Below are 15,980 nucleotides of genomic sequence, written 5' to 3'. Positions count from 1 at the left end.
GTACAAACCGATCGACGATCAGTTTTCTCTACGAGCCAGAGACCACCTCTTTTCTTCCTCCCACCCTCCCCCGTCGCAGAACTGATGATCTGATATACAATTGCGGTACATAATTTGTTTAGAAAATAAACACTTCCTTTGGCGGTGCCAGCGCTCTGGCGGGAAAAGGCGAGAAGGAAGGATACAGCTACATGTGCCGGGACGACGAAACGCCGAATGCTCTTAACGCACACAGCGATGCAGCCACCCCACCCCCTCTCTAACGACTGGATTTGTGTTTTTCCTATTTTTAAAGTGCTCCTCTTTCTAGGGGCAGTCCAGGGGGTGTGTGTTGTGGTGCGCAACGTGCCGGGTGAGGCGATCATATTTCTTTCGATTGCTCTCAAGATCGGGTGATACGAGAGACGTTCCACCGAATGTTGATTCTTGCGTGTGTCATAGGTTTGCGGGAGGCTGCGAGAGGAAGGAGGCGGAACGAGGTTGTGGGTTGGTGAACTTGAAAAATGGAATATGTATGTGATTCCAAACATCGCAAACACTGCCCCAGCATCATATGATGATGATGCCATTTGGAGTTAACGGCAGAACATTGGGATCGCGTACCGATTTTGGTCGGTGCAGCTTCGTTGTTGCTTGGGATGTTGCTCTAACTTTACGAAAAGCATTTTCCTGACTCACGAACCAGCAGGTGGAGGCGCGGGTGGTGATCAGGAATTAGCATCGTTAGCCGAGTTGAAAGAGGCGGCCGAGACGAGGGGGCGTGAGCTGGCGGTGCGAACGGAAAGTCACCCTCATCACACACACCGGGTATAAAGAAAGGTATGACATCATCGGCGACGCAGCACCGACAGAGTCCCATCAACATCATCAAGAAAGTGTACGAGATGTGGCCGGGACGGACGAGAGGAGCAGGTGGAAAGCGACGCGCGGAGAGAAAATAATAAAATGGAAGGTGGTGCTCGATCGATGCACGCAGCGGACGGAGGCAATGCCGGGTGTTAGGAACGTGGCGTACGTGGTTCTGGTGGGCGGATACCCAAAGGTGACAGTTAGGCGGAACCTGAGCATATATCATCGTGCGGCAATCATTAAAGCTGCCGAAGACGACTAAAAAACAGAACAAGACTCGCGCGCGCGTTATCAAACACCAATTGCGAAGATGTCGTGCAGTTTACCTATTTCATTAGATGTTCACAGTTTTTTTTTTGACTGAAATAGGAATCACGATGGGCACGATGGAGCGATCTGTGAGTTTTTCACACAAGCACCACAATGAATTCCCACATGAAATACACTCTTGTTACGAGCGGTAGTTTGCCAAGCCTAATTTAATAAACATAAAATCAGTGCAGGGTCATTAGGAGACAAGGGGAGAAGGAGGTAGAAAAGGAGAAACCAAATAAACTCCGATACATTTGGCCCCAATCCCTATCTGGGGACTACATCAAGAGAAACAGGAAACCGTCATTCCGCAATCCACCCCTATAGTAAGCCTCCCGTGGGGTTTGGCCTGGACTGAACCCGGCTGAATCAAATCCATAAAAGTGCACATAGCCCAAACCTTTCTGCCTCCTCTACCTTTCCACACTGCCGACGACGTTACCACCGCGGTGCCCGGTGGTGCACATGATTCTGCACGGGGAAAAGGTCCTGGGAGCGGCATTTTACGGGCATTCATCAATACTACTGCACTTTTGCATTGCTTAAGCTTCTTTTTGGGGTTTTCCCTTGCTTCCGGCCTTTGGGTGCAATCCGACCGGTCTGCTCAAAATTAAACTCACACAGGCCCAGATGGTATCCTTTTAAAAATGGCTTGCCTATGCTGGTCAACCTTCTACCTGTTTGAAGGGACAGGTATATTTTTACCGTTCCAAACAAACAACAGTTGGTATAGGGCATTTGACGGAAGAAACTGATGGCCTGAACGAAGATCGTATTTTTTGGAGATCTTTCATGTTATCAAAGACACGTGGAACATAGTGATATGTTATCACTTAAATAAAATTATCTAATGTTGTGTAATATAAAAAATTATATTATACCAAAACTACCGAGAATGCATCGATCGGTAAAGTCAAGGCAAATTCATTTGTTGAAATTATAAAACGTTTGAACATTTACAAAACGGACATCCGAGAAATGGAAGACGTAGCTGCAATGTAAAACTTACAGCTCCAAACTAGATTTTCGGGATGTTTAAAAGGGTGACTTTAAAGTCACCACCAAGTTAAATATTCTCGTACAGCAAAATTCGAGTCTCTATTTAAGGGCCGATAAGTTGCCTTTCTCTCCTATGTTTTAGGATCCGATGTTGTTGTTATCTTATCACGAATATGAGGTGGGGTTCCTGCTCAAGCGTTGATATCGCAACTAAAAGTATTTCTGTGCGGACAAACCAACCGATTGCACTTGGGTGAAACGAGTTTACTCAATGTTCATTTTGAAATTGTAGATTTTTTTACAATTAGGTTCAGGTCAGAAAATACGATGGGAGAATCTTGGATAGGTTTGATGTTTTTGTCCAATTTCCGTTCGCTCTCCTACGATCATTGCCGTAAGATCAAATAATCAAATATACAATAATTTGATTAAAAAACAAATTCGTAAATCAATCAAATTGACTGAACAAGCTGAAATTTGTGTTAAGTTCCAAATATGTTTGCAGCTTGGAACGATTTTGTAAAATAAATGTCTTGTTTGTTTTGTTTGTTTAGAAAAGGTTAATCCCCCATATGGAAGTTTGGTCAACTTTTTATGAATCACCGGGTAATGTTCTTGCAATATATAGGATTTTTAAGCAACAGGTGTTCCTGCGGATGTTTTCGTGGCACTTACCTGCACTTAGGCTTCCTCCTTTCTGCTGGCTTCGAAAACAAGTACCAACTGTTTGTCACTATTGAAAAAGTCTTAATTTAACGGAAAAAATATCGCCTGGGAAATAAAAAAAACATATCACAAATCAATCTAACCGCGATGCACTTTTGAAACGTTCACAGTAAAAGATTGACTTCGAGTATAATACATGCTCATTTGCTTCTGTATGTTGGTCACAAGAAATGCTAATGCTCGCTGCAGCTTTATGTGTTTGATGTGTTTCCTTTCCAGTCACGGTTCATAGTTTCCGGTGAGGTAAGTTCTAGGGGTTCCGTGGCGATGCAAAATAAAAAAAACAATGGGCACACACTAGTAAAGAAAACTATAAACACTCGACAACATCCGCCCGACACGGAAACCGGGAAAGCATCGAAAATATGTAGCTTCTTTTATATGCAACAGTACACACAGATGCACGGAACGCACTGGCCGTTGCTGAGGGTTTACCGAACCCGAACGTGCACGCAAAAGCAGCGCACTTCCCGCATCGCAGCAAACGCTAGAAAATCATCCGACGCGCCCGGTTTTTCACGAGTATCTTTGATCGTTTTCTTTAGCTACCACCATGATGATGTGTCGAAGAAGATCAACACCGACCCCACCCCAAGCGCGCATTAGCGTACGGTTGTAGCGGGACAGGGCGGGATAGTGATATAATCGGGCCGCCGCATTAGTCAGTCACCAAACGCCGGAAATGGACACAAACTGCATGATGCCGTAAAGCAATTCTGCCAAACGATGTACGCGAAGTTTTTTAATTCACCGAAATGCAATGAACAACATAAGACTGTTGCTTTTTTATTCCTGGTTAAACAGAGTGGACACTTAGCACACGCGCATGGACATCAGCTTAAGCTTAGGGGCAGCTTCCGCACGTCGGAAGGTAATAAAACAAATCAAGATTTCGTCCTGAGTCACTTTACCACTTTACCGGAGAGAAGTGCTTGGGTTGTTTCGAAGTTTTACACACAGCACAGACCGGTTGGCAAGTTGTTGTCTCAAAAACATTCCATCGCATCACAAATGTTACCTGGCTTCATGACTTCTCTTTGATTCTGTTCTGAATGCTGCTTTTTTAAATGCGGATGCGCAGGAAGTTCCTAAACTATCAAGTTGATCGACAGGATCAAATTAAAAAAAAACTTAAAGCTAAAAGCTATCATGCACAAAAAACTGCTTGCAAAACAACCGCGAGTAAAGCTACCCGCGTTACAAAGAATACAAGCACTACGGCAATTAAACTTTTTACTTCCACTACACTCGAGAGTTCGACACGGTGCACGGTGATTTTGCACAATGCATGGTATTACCAGATGCGGAGGTATATTTGCTCAGAAGCAACTTCCACGAGAACTCGCGTCCGTACTTGGTACCGTCACGTAGAACTATGAAAGTGATGTCGAGCTCGAAGTGCTTGGTACCGTCACGTAGAACCAAGATGAACACACGCTTTATTATTTAGTATCTAAGTATCTTGAGAAAGACAAACATATTTTCCTTATGACCAAGGTTAGTTGAACAAGCTTTAAATTTTAAATTACGATTGAAATTGGCAACTTTTTAAGCTTTAGGCTGATTTAGAAAATAGACCTTTTAAATAAAAGGACTTTTTAATAACTTTGTACAACGATCTACCATCACAAGGGGTTTTGGAAAGTTTGAACCAGGTCGAATTCGTTTATACTTCTGGGTAGGCAATTCTAAAAAAACTTTAACTTATTTGACGCTCACATTGACCCAGTTAGTGACTCATGGCGATGACATTACAGGTCTAAGTTTGTATTCGGAAAGGACATTGAAGCCAAGGTGTATAAATATAGAAGGTGACTTTATGTCGCTTTGGAAGGGGTGCCATATTTGAGAAGACTTATGTCAAAAACCCAATCGTTTTCCGATACCCCCCCACAAAACCAATATGAATACCCCAGAAGTGTTATGTCAAGTCATGAAATGTCATTTTACACTGGACGACTTCACCTTCTAATTTATACACCTTGCATTGAAGCGGTAAATCAAGGACAAGCTTGCCTGTGCGTCATAAGTGTTGATCATTTTCACCGGGCATGAAAGCCATTTTCGGTTCACTTCACTGTCAAAAGTGGAAGGACCAAGAAAGAGTAGAAAGAAAAATAAAAGAAACCAGTCAGACGGTCACAATCGGAGTGACAGGTAAATTATATCTATTTTCCTAGGATTTCAAAGCCGGGATTCCTCCGTTTTTCAGCCTGTACCGCTTTCTTTGCGTTGCAACGATACGAAACGTTATCACCATTGAGTTTGTTCGCATACTAACGAGCGGCCGTTCACGTGCCATTCTGTTTTAGGATCGATTATTTTTCTTTTATTTGGGCGCTAATCAGCATCGGCAGGAGGAGCGGCAGTAGCCAGCGGTGGTGCCCCCCCAGTACGGAACCGATTAAACGGAAGTAGCTTGTGTGTAACATAAGCCTCTCGAAGTAGTTAAAAAACTGCAAACCCTTGGTTTGCAAGATCCGTCGGATTGTACGATTACCTGAGTGAAGATTGGTGCATCCAAGGACACGACGTGTGGCGGAAAGAGAGCGAGATAGAAAGTAAAACAACAGCAAGTACTGAAAGTACATTGACAAAATGGTAAGTGTCATAGAAACGTCTGATTTTAATTTTGATTATTCACGCTTGGGACAAAGAGGTTATTCGCTGCAAGAGCTCGCCGGTACGCAAATTCAATTCAAACGGGTCGAGATGACTACCCGTTCCCGGACCGATGCTGATAAGATCGCGTAAGCGGTTGCACGCACGTTGAAGCCTTACCATAATCGCGCACGATACGTTAAAGTGTAAAGGGGCAATCTGGTGAACTTTGGACGATACGTTCGTCATCATTTTTAAGGGAGCTCATAGCACACATGTCGGTGCCAAAACACCAGCATGCTCTATGCTTAGCCCTATCACCTTTCCGTTATCGAGAGAAACTTGGAAGCTGGATTATCAATAAGAAAGGAGCGGTGAAACGTAAACTTGTACTAACATACGCTTCATCACTTTTACAGGATGTTTTCATGATGATCCGGCGGAAGAAGACGACAATTTTCACGGATGCCAAAGAGACGACGCCGGTGTACGAGCTGAAGAAAATGATCGAAGGAATACTCAAAGTGCCTCCCCGAGACCAGCGGCTATACAATAGAGACATGCTCATGGACGACGATAAAACCCTGCAAGACTGTGGGATAACAGTAGTCACGGCGAAAGCGCAATGTCCCGCACAGCTCGGATTGGCAATACGGGAAAATGGTGATTTTGAATCGCTTGAACTGACCCCCTACTCTCTACCGCCGGATCTACCAGATGTGATGAAAAATCAGGACACCGCAAATGGCCAAGATCAGCTCGCCTAGGTGGACAATGTTAGAGATTGGGATACATTTTTTCGTTTACCATTAATTTCTCACTCTCTAGTTTTGCCTCACCTACTAACTCAGATGCGAGTTTTGCTATAAACCTTCAACCCCCGCTATTGAAACCACAAATATTTGTTATAGTTTTAACAGAACATCCTTACATAGTGGTCGCACTAAACCATGTATGTGGCATCTAAATCTTTTTCCTGATTTAACAACATGCGATAAGCATTATTCTTGTTTACCCACGGCATCAGGTCACAGTGAATGTCCTAAGAATAATTTCCCATTTCGCGTCCCCAAACATGATTCAAACCTCTGCAAGAGAGAGGGTGTGTAATCAAAGGAATGCAGCTTTGTTAATCAATTAGCGATCCGTTATCCGATTCGTTATTGTGTTCGAGCGCATTTAGTCCTTGAAAATGCGTTTTGGTTTCAAAGATTAAGTAGGACATATTTAGTATCAATTTATTCCCGCTTTCGGAGTGACTGCCACATCAACACAGGGTTATCTTGCTTTCCTTTCTTTGGGTAATTTTATTCGTACGGTTTTGAGTAATTAAATTATGGAAATGAAATGAAGCTCGGGAGAATTCTATGAAACTTACGGAACACACGCGTTTAGCTCTGTTTGAGATGTTTATTAGTCTGAGTCCGAATCACTGCCCGCTAATTGTTGGTCCATTTCTGGAGTCACTTCGTCGGCAACGTGAAAGCTATTTTCCTCCGTGGCGTTTTGCAATTCTTTCGCTTCTAGATGATTCTGAAGTTGGTCACGAAAGAAATCAACGTACATTTGTTTCATGGATGCTTGTGCAGGAAAGTAATGTCCACCGGGATGCGTTACAATTTCCGGCTCGAGAAAGGTTTCCGAAAGAGCGACACTCATATCTAAAAAAAAATAAAATAATTTAATTAGTACGTTGAAAGGTACGGCTACGGGTAAGAACATGATAACCATTCATCATGGTCTGCTTAAAATTGATATCCTACCCTTGGTAATGATTTCATCCGTTTCCCCGAAAATATGCAGCGATGGAATCTGCACCTTATTTTCATAGTAATTCAAGTGCACTAAACTTCCTGACCGGAAACCAGACGCGAGCACTGCGAATTGTGGCTTAATGGTGGTCATCCCTCGAGCACTTAGATCACACAGTAATCCGGCAAAACAGGCCCCTTGAGAGAATCCTAGTAACCCATGGCAACCTTCCGCTTCCCACGTTTTCTCCAGCAGCTTTAAACTTTCTTCAAATCCGTATGCGGGGCCACCTTCATTGGTGCCTTTAAACGTCCGATCTTCCTTATTAAACCACCAACTGCGTTGACTTGGATCAGGGTCGGTTCCAGCTTCAAGCGGTGGTGCCGGATGGGGCGCCGAAGCAAACACAAATTCTGCGTACTTGCTAACAAACTTTCGAAAAGAACCCAGCTTCCCTTTAAACGAATCCGCATTCTGGCGGTAGCCGTGCAGTGCAAGGATTTTTAGCTTCGTTTCGACGTTCTCGGTTGATTTGGACATTGTTATTTATACTAGGCCCAGTATTCGCGTCGGCTCAGCTGTGCGGTCGATTCTCCGCTGAAAATTCTTGACGGTGATGTTGTTATTCTAACCTTACTTTGCTGTTTCTTGACAATTTTCTTCCGAGCACACCAATACACACCAAATGACGTTAGAAAATCAAAACAAACCTGCAATCCGGCAAATGCATTCCTATCGTCGGTGCAGGAGCATCACACAGTTCACAAAATGTTACAAAGCAGACACGGTTGGGTAATCGGTTCCCGCTTTACAGTAAGATGTTTTGCTGCAAAAAGTGCGCCCATAAATGAATCCAGCTACACAGGTACAATAAACCTTCCGAAAACCAAGTTTCCCGCGCGACTAAACGTGGAAAAACGTAACCAAATTGAAGAACAACTTCGGAAGGTAGGTTGTCACGCAAAGGATTTCGAGGAATAGGTTACCAGCTTGATTAATTCAAGTTTCATTCGTATTTTAGAACTGCTTTAGCCAACTGTACGCTTGGAATCGCAGTAATTTACCAGAGAAGAATGAGTTTATCCTGCACGATGGACCTCCGTACGCAAACGGGGACTTACATATGGGCCACGCGGTTAACAAAATCTTGAAGGATCTTATTTTGAAGCATAAAATCATCAGTGGTACACGTGTGCACTATGTTCCGGGATGGGATTGTCACGGGCTGCCCATAGAGTTGAAAGCGCTGGAAGCATTCAACAAGAAGAAAAAGCATGGCTCAATTGAAGCCCGTACAACGGCAGGAGACATTCGAAATACTGCCAGAAAGTTTGCTTTGGAAACAATAACGAAGCAGAAAAATGAGTTCGAATCTTGGGGAATAACAGGTTCGTGGAACGACACAGCTAATGGCTTCTATCGTACCCTCGATCCAGGCTACATTCGTGCACAGCTTAGATTGTTTTACGAGTTGTACGAGCGTAAACTGATATACCGTGATCTGAAGCCTGTCTATTGGTCACCATCGTCACAATCGGCTCTCGCCGAGGCCGAGCTCGAATATGATGAAGCACACCGTAGTCCTTCGTTGTATATGAAATTTCAACTCGCTAATTGCAACAAAGGCTGCGAAGCAATTGAACAGATACAAGAGCAAGGTACCGATGTACACGCAGTGATATGGACAACTACTCCTTGGACTTTACCAGCAAACCAGGCCATCTGCTACAATCCCAGTTTAGAGTATTGTCTTGTGCGTGCATCGACCGGTGATGTTTTACTCATCGGAAAAGAGCTAGTCAATTACCTGTCTCAGGAGCTAACCCTTTCCTTTGATGTCCTCCAAACCATTCCGGCCGTTCAGCTGCGGGGCTTAAAGTACCATCATCCTTTGAATCGAACGGAACTTTTACCATTTCTGCCCGGGGCGCACGTGAAAGCCGAGAAAGGAACGGGTCTGGTTCACACAGCTCCGGCCCACGGACCGGAAGATTTTCTTGTATGTTTGGAGCAACAAATGGCGGTAAAGAATCTAATAGATGATAAAGGCTGCTACAATAAACGTGCCCCTAGCTTTCTTGTCGGCAAATATGCGCTCACTGAGGGCAACCTGTTGATTACTGACGAGGTAAAACATGCCACACTGAAGTTAAGCACCATAGAACATTCGTATCCTATCGACTGGCGAACAAAGCAACCGGTGATGTTGCGCGCTAGCGATCAGTGGTTTATCGATACCAACAGTCTGAAGCACTCGTCGCTGGAGGCAGTTAAAGAGGTGAACATATTCCCTCGTACATCGGCCGATGTGAGTAAGAAGGTGCTTGAGGGACAGCTACGGAAACGTCCGTACTGGTGTATATCGCGGCAGCGTGCGTGGGGTGTACCGATTCCAGTGCTTTACAATACCACATCGAAGCAACCGATTGCACATCCGTTATTGCTTAAGGCGATCGAGGAGCGTCTGATGAAGGAATCATCGATTGATTTTTGGTGGACCGTACCAGTGGAAGAACTTGTACCCAAAGAAATGCTTCAAGAGATCAACACTACACATGATCAATTGGAAAAGGGCCACGACATACTGGATATATGGTTCGATTCCGGTACCTCCTGGCTGACGGTACTGGGGAAAGAACGTGTTGCAGATTTGTATCTCGAAGGTGTCGACCAGTTTACCGGTTGGTTTCAGTCCTCATTGCTCACCAGTATCGCTGCTCGGGACCGGGCACCGTATAAGGCAATTTTCGTGCACGGATTTGCGGTCGATGAAAATGGTTTGAAAATGTCCAAGTCCCTGGGAAACGTAATTTCTCCCAAAAACATTGTGGATCGTTACGGTTGTGATACGCTACGTTGGTGGGTTTGTGCCCACGCCATTCAAAACACCTCCATACCCGTAAGCCACAAGCTACTAGAATCGTCGGCAGAAGGTGTACAGAAATTGCGTGGAATATTTAAATTCCTGCTCGGTGTGCTCAACGCAAATAGAGCCTTCTGCGAAAAGGAACCAATCATTCGCGAGGATATTTTGTGCCATGTTGATCGATACTTCCTTCGACAGCTAGCCGAGTTTCATCGGTCCATTTTCCAAATGTACGAGACGTACCAGCACAATCGGGCTTCTGCTGCTATTCTTAACTTTTGCCTCTCGACACTTTCGGGTTTGTATCTGCATGTAGTGAAAGATCGACTGTACTGTGGGTCCAAGGCAGAACACGAAAATGTAGTGGCAATACTTGCCCAAACGTACAGAGTGCTTTCGAAAACTCTGTGGCCAATCATTCCCTTCTTAGTGGAAGAAAGTTGGACATTTTATGGTACGTCTGAAATGTTTTGCTGATATTTTTACTTAAAGATGTTAACATTTATGATGCTCTCTTTACAACAGGCAAGGATTCTTTCTTCCAATCTTCCCAACCACCGACACCATCGGAACCATTGGAACCATGCAATTCTACTAAAGCCATCGAAAGTGCCCTCGAATTGCGCCATAGCACTTATCAAAAGGCACAACTGAATGTTAACACATGGTTACTGGAGCTAGTGGTAGAGTGCAGCGCCGCCGATCTGTCCTTCCTGTCACAGTTGCATCCAAAACTGAACATACCAGAGAGCTCCTCAGAGCTATGCGAACTACTACAAGTAGGTTCCATACTTCTCCGAGAAGGCGCCACCGATACAAACGGGCGGTTCGCCATAGCGGTTACTAAATCGGAGAAACCTCTATGCCGACGATGCCGAAGGTACTCAATGGTCACCGAGAATCCGACGTCATCCGATATTTGTCCCCGGTGTGAAATTGTGTTAAATCAGCGAGGAAGGTAAAATATAGATGAATATATACTGTTTCGGTTTGAAACTATTGTTACAACGAAAGTATTTTGGTTTACATCGTTTTGTTTTATTTAACAAGATATTTTTCTCTTTTCCTTAATTTCTCACTTTCGCAGGCGGGAATGATTGTTTTTAAAAGGTTGATACACAACAACACACTTTAGTAGTGCAAGTTTATACAATAATGAAGCTGTTCCTTTATGGTTTTATGTACAGAGTAATGGAAAATGAATTTCGCAGTACAGAATTAGAGACATAAATGTTCAACAAAAAAACAAACAAGTAAAAACAATTGTTCACTTTTGATCGCCTCTTTACCTATGTGCTACGCGTAAATCCAACTCCATTGAGCCGAAGAAGGACAAGAACTTGAAAGTTCGTAAACATAACTCAACGAAACAAAAAAATGAATCTATCTTATCAAAACAACCAAAAAGTAAAATGAACAATTATCAACCTCACATTTACCGAACAAAAAGGGTTCCGAATAAACTAATTCGCGATTTTTTTCTAACTTGATGTCGACGATGTTAAGTGTGGTAAAACAATTTAGAGAAGAGAGAGCGCAACGCACTGTTCGAACCCTAGTTTACGCGATGTGAATAATGCCTTCCTGCTACCGGGGTTACACCTCGGATTCGTGAATCCCGCCCACTCCCAGGGAACCACAGTTAAAATGAGATAACGATGCTACGTGTTTTTAACGAAGTAGCGATGTAACGTGTTTTTTGTGTTGCCCTTTCCAGTTGTGGTAGCGCTTGGAGAAGTATTACTGCTACTGTTGCTGGTGTTACCGGTGCCGCCGCTTGTGGCACTAGCGGTTGGTACAACATTTACAGCTCCTAAACTTCCACTGCTGAGGATTCCGACGGTTCCACTTGTGCTCGTACTACTACTTCCGATTGCCCTTCGCCAGTTACTGAGTAGCTCTTGCTGCACATCCTCCGGTAAGGCGTCGAATACTTCCGGATCCACGTTCGGAGGGAGAAGATTCGTGCTTTTGTTGTGAACGGTATTGTGTTGGGGTTGGTCCCTTAAAGAACTACAGCTAAAAGAAGCATTATTTAACGCATGAGAATCGCGATTGTTCGTGTCACTGATAGCTTCGGAATTAGGTTTTACTGCGGAAGCGGAGGTTGCCACGAGACGATCTGTGTCCCTCGGGACGCCACTATCGGTGGACGTGGAAGCCAGATGGTTTCGAAAGAAGGATCCTTTACTAGCGCTGTGCAGAGCTCCAGTAACGTCCATTGGCGTGGCCGCTGTCGAACAGCAAGGAGTAGATGTCGGAGAATCTTGATCGTACTCTTTGGAATTTAACCGTAAATCAGCTACCCGCAACTTGCTGAGTGTCGTCTCGTCCTCATTGTTCCCGAGGTGCCGATGTTCTGCTGCTCCGAGACTGCGACGGGCAAGGAAAATCATTCGGCGGGACTTTTTCGGCGAAGGTTCCGCATCCGACTCCGAACCCGACAGCGAAGCGATCGATCCCGCATCGGACGAACAGCACGGTTCGCAGTCCATCGCGGAAAGGGAGGATTTGTTCGAGCACAGGCTGACATCGCTGAGCGTGATCGATTCGTTGCTCAGGTTGGTGATCGATTGCACCTCGATGTCGGACTTTTTGATCAAAAAGTTTGCTATCGATTTGCTACCGAGGCGCCGTTCTTGGAACTTGAAGAACGACAGCCCAAGCAGGGTGATATTGAACGGCTGCCGCAAGTCGACCATGCGCTCGAACACCTTCATCACGACGGCAAGCATCTTTTCCTGTGCCCCATCGGTCAGCACAAGCCGCCCGTTCGCGTGGCGGAACATGGACGGTAGCAGTTTATCTTGCTTCGATTCCCGATGTGTGGTCCGTTTAGCCATATCAAATTTTCGTACCGTTACCTTGATAGCAACCGGGATTCTTCCATCGTCAGCAATATTTTTGACCAGTCGCACCAGAAGGTGGCGAAACTTTTCTTCGGCATCAGCACGGACGGATATGGAAGGGCAGGAATCTTCAAGGCCAACGGATTTCGGTTTGCCCGTCTGTCTCACTGGCGTCTCATCTCTCCCGAAGGCAAGCTGCTTTAGCCGTACGGCCTGCTCTTGGCCGAGATGCTTTGCGAGCTTATCTAGATTGACTTGTTGCAGGTCCGTGACGGTACTGATGCCACAGCAGTCCGCCAGCGTTTGGGCTGTTTTCTCCCCGATGCCCGTCAAGCTTTTCACGCAACCAAGCGATGCGACGAAAGTGCTGCCGTACGTGGGCAAAAGGACGGTTTGTTTGTTCTGCTTGTTGACTGCCCCAACCAGCTTGGCCAGCAGTTTATTGTGCGCGATCCCAGCACAACATTTGAGACCTAACTCGCTGAATATGGAGTCGCGTATTTCCTTTGCTAGGTGCGTTGCCAGTATAAGTCTTTTGTCACAGCCACAACAGCAACATCGACGGAAGAGATCACGGTCCGTTGCCGCCTCGATGGACGCGTCCGACTGGGGCGCAGGATGTATCAGTCCCTCGACATGGTCCAGCTTTGTCCGGTCTCCAGACGCTTCCAGCAGCTCTATCCTCTCACTGACGAGCTCTGTCACGTCGAGGTAGTTTTCGTCCAATCCGAGCTTCTCGACGTGCGGCGTAAAACGATGCATTATTTCATTGATGCGCACCGACATCTCCTTGTACTTGGTTATATCTTCTCCGTTGATCAGTACAAGTCCGGGGCACACCGCTAGTGCTTCCTTAACAGGTTGGAGTTTTTTGACACCGTATTGGCGCGCAATGTAGTTCGAGGTTACCACGCAGAAACGTTGCTTTACCGCGAACGGTTTATCCTTGAGCGTTGGATTGAGAACTTCTTCGACCTGGGCGTAGTAGTAATCCATATCGATATGAATGATAGCTCGCGGGTGGACCTGCTCGTCATCATCCGTTTCCTGTGATCCGTCCATATCGAATTCAGCACGCCTGGAGTGCCACTCAGCAAACCAGTGATCTATTACAATTTAATTTTATAGTTTGCGGTGATAAAGCTAGAGCGGCAGATTGTAATCCAGCAGATCTGGCGGATCTTTGGAGATTACGCTCGACGTAAGCACCTAGCGCCATACGCATCGACGTGGAGCAACGACCGTTTGCGTCGTAGGACGCTGGGACGGCCTAGTGTGGATGATCTGGGGGATGCTCCCGAGATCAGCATCAAAACATCGGTATCCACCACAGCTAAATAGCGTGTTTTTGTGCAGCAGCAGTAGGTGGTGCAGGTTTGCGGTGGTTACGGTGCTTTGATTTGTACCGTTTGTTTACTGTACGGCAAACGTAACGTAGCACCCGCTGGTTTTCGATAGCTTTCTCGCTTACGCGCGCAACAAACAGTTCTTGGACTCACTCACTCTCGACTGACATTACTCTTCGTTTTTCCGTTTTTATATGCGTACTGTTTTCGTTTTAGTGTTGGTTCGTTGTTTTCGAGAAAGCTATTCACTTTCGCGTTGCGAGATGCAGCAAACTTTCTTCTTTTAATCCGGGAATTCTGCTCAATTGCAATGGAAAAAGATGGGGCCACTTTGTTCGAATCGCAGATAAACTTTTCCGATAGGTATAGAAACAAACCACAATGCTTTGATGGAATCCAATGGCTACGGAGGTGAATTATTTTCTAGCATTCTCTTGTTTTTCACATTTATTGTATGACTTTTGTGATCCCACGTAAACCATGAACAGCATTTAGTGGTGTAAACTGATGGAGCAAATGTTTAACATATGTGCCATTTTTTATCGAAATCAGGAGCATCAACACAACACATCGTTCCGATGACTAACACGGTCGATTATCAACTGACCTGTTCTAACTTTCATACTGCGAATGAGCTGTGTTTATACCTGCAGCATTCACTTCTGCTTGCTATACGCCGATGGCAAATCTGCGTAGCTTCTCACGGAGCTCCAAAGAATCGTGGCTCAGTCAACAATACATAAAGGTAAAAAAAGGGTTTCAGTTGCTTTGTGGAATAGGAAACCGGGCATATTCCGATTGGTAATATTGAGGGAATTTCCTCTGCTGATCGGTTTCTTATCTCAAACTTCACATACCAATGAAGGCTACCAAAACTGTGTCAACGAAATTAGTATGTGTGTACGAATTTGGCGATCGTATTTTAAAGTTCGGTAAATCGGCGCGAATGGTAATAAGTCAGATATTTACAAGATATTGGAAGAACAAACATGTGCAATCATGAATAAAAGGGCTCACGAAGAGGATTTACCATACCATTAATTAAAGAATGCAATCTGCCTCAGAAGACCAGCTGATGGAGTCAGTCTCACCCCTGTGAAAATTCTAACTATGTTCCCGTTAACTCCAAATATAGGTTTTAGAAAGGCATTTGAAGAAAATATTTGCCATTAGACGAGAGCAAATTTTAATCTAAACCTACTTATGTAAAACAGTTTGAACATTACTTACCTAGTGGGTGCTAAAATTGTAACGAATATGTGTCGGTGTGATATGTACAAACCTTGGGTTGAGAAATGTCGGAGCTATTACGGAGAGGTTTTTTCGCCGGGTACGAACATTGTTGCCAACATAGCGGAAAGAGAACGCTGGTTTTTTTTAAGATGAACTAAACTAGCAAAGAAAAGGTAAAAAGAAGGAAGCTCAGGAGAAAACGGACGGCAGCGAATACTCCGGTTAAAGTGAATCCTTCATTTTATCTGCCGTGCGAGAAGTTGTGTATTTTGTCACGGATTTCCAGATAAACTATCGCCGACGAGGTACACAACGAAAGTGTACGACACACGGTAGATTTACCGAAACTGGTGGTCGGTACCAAGTTAATGTTCGGTGGTTGGTACGTGTTTGTTCTTTTCCGACATTGATGTAGCAAAAGAAAGGAAGAAAGAAAGAAGGTGAAAA

The 15,980-nt window shown here is 44.8% G+C and overlaps 4 protein-coding genes across 4 annotated transcripts; 2 read left to right on the top strand and 2 right to left on the bottom strand.

Moving 5' to 3' along the window:
• Nucleotides 1–4,938: 4,938 nt before the first annotated feature.
• On the top strand, nucleotides 4,939–6,628 carry LOC131289227 (elongin-B). Its single transcript, XM_058318439.1, has 3 exons — nucleotides 4,939–5,043; nucleotides 5,199–5,487; nucleotides 5,907–6,628. The coding sequence occupies exons 2-3, from the start codon at nucleotides 5,485–5,487 to the stop codon at nucleotides 6,252–6,254; spliced, it is 351 nt and encodes a 116-aa protein (XP_058174422.1). The 5' UTR covers nucleotides 4,939–5,043; nucleotides 5,199–5,484; the 3' UTR covers nucleotides 6,255–6,628.
• A 128-nt stretch (nucleotides 6,629–6,756) lies between these two features.
• On the bottom strand, nucleotides 6,757–7,857 carry LOC131289226 (esterase AGAP003155). The gene is made up of 2 exons (XM_058318437.1): nucleotides 7,251–7,857; nucleotides 6,757–7,148 (listed from the first exon to the last, which is right to left on the bottom strand). The coding sequence occupies exons 1-2, from the start codon at nucleotides 7,777–7,779 to the stop codon at nucleotides 6,901–6,903; spliced, it is 777 nt and encodes a 258-aa protein (XP_058174420.1). The 5' UTR covers nucleotides 7,780–7,857; the 3' UTR covers nucleotides 6,757–6,900.
• Nucleotides 7,858–8,007: 150 nt separating this feature from the next.
• On the top strand, nucleotides 8,008–11,316 carry LOC131284743 (isoleucine--tRNA ligase, mitochondrial). Its single transcript, XM_058313604.1, has 4 exons — nucleotides 8,008–8,187; nucleotides 8,261–10,559; nucleotides 10,631–11,063; nucleotides 11,193–11,316. The coding sequence occupies exons 1-4, from the start codon at nucleotides 8,008–8,010 to the stop codon at nucleotides 11,200–11,202; spliced, it is 2,922 nt and encodes a 973-aa protein (XP_058169587.1). The 3' UTR covers nucleotides 11,203–11,316.
• LOC131289225 (DNA polymerase iota) lies at nucleotides 11,131–14,030 on the bottom strand. Its single transcript, XM_058318436.1, has 2 exons — nucleotides 12,146–14,030; nucleotides 11,131–12,109 (listed from the first exon to the last, which is right to left on the bottom strand). Exons 1-2 carry the CDS (start codon nucleotides 14,014–14,016, stop codon nucleotides 11,767–11,769), a joined length of 2,214 nt encoding a protein of 737 aa, XP_058174419.1. The 5' UTR covers nucleotides 14,017–14,030; the 3' UTR covers nucleotides 11,131–11,766.
• Between the last annotated feature and the right edge of the window lie 1,950 nt (nucleotides 14,031–15,980).

The sequence above is a fragment of the Anopheles ziemanni genome, chromosome 3, assembly GCF_943734765.1.
Source record: "Anopheles ziemanni chromosome 3, idAnoZiCoDA_A2_x.2, whole genome shotgun sequence".
Lineage (NCBI taxonomy): Eukaryota > Metazoa > Arthropoda > Insecta > Diptera > Culicidae > Anopheles > Anopheles ziemanni.
This window is presented reverse-complemented; position numbering and strand designations above follow the sequence as displayed.

What these genes read in the sequence shown, in the direction of transcription:
- LOC131289226 (XM_058318437.1), bottom strand. Translation starts at nt 7,779, where the DNA reads ATGTCCAAATCAACCGAGAACGTCGAAACGAAGCTAAAAATCCTTGCA. An exon ending in GGATGAAATCATTACCAAGG is followed by an intron (nt 7,149 to 7,250) that starts GTAGGATATCAA and finishes ATTTTTTTTTAG; the next exon opens with ATATGAGTGTCGCTCTTTCG.
- LOC131284743 (XM_058313604.1), top strand. Translation starts at nt 8,008, where the DNA reads ATGTTACAAAGCAGACACGGTTGGGTAATCGGTTCCCGCTTTACAGTA. An exon ending in TTGAAGAACAACTTCGGAAG is followed by an intron (nt 8,188 to 8,260) that starts GTAGGTTGTCAC and finishes TTCGTATTTTAG; the next exon opens with AACTGCTTTAGCCAACTGTA. An exon ending in AGAAAGTTGGACATTTTATG is followed by an intron (nt 10,560 to 10,630) that starts GTACGTCTGAAA and finishes TCTTTACAACAG; the next exon opens with GCAAGGATTCTTTCTTCCAA.
- LOC131289225 (XM_058318436.1), bottom strand. Translation starts at nt 14,016, where the DNA reads ATGGACGGATCACAGGAAACGGATGATGACGAGCAGGTCCACCCGCGA. An exon ending in AACAATCGCGATTCTCATGC is followed by an intron (nt 12,110 to 12,145) that starts GTTAAATAATGC and finishes TAGTTCTTTAAG; the next exon opens with GGACCAACCCCAACACAATA.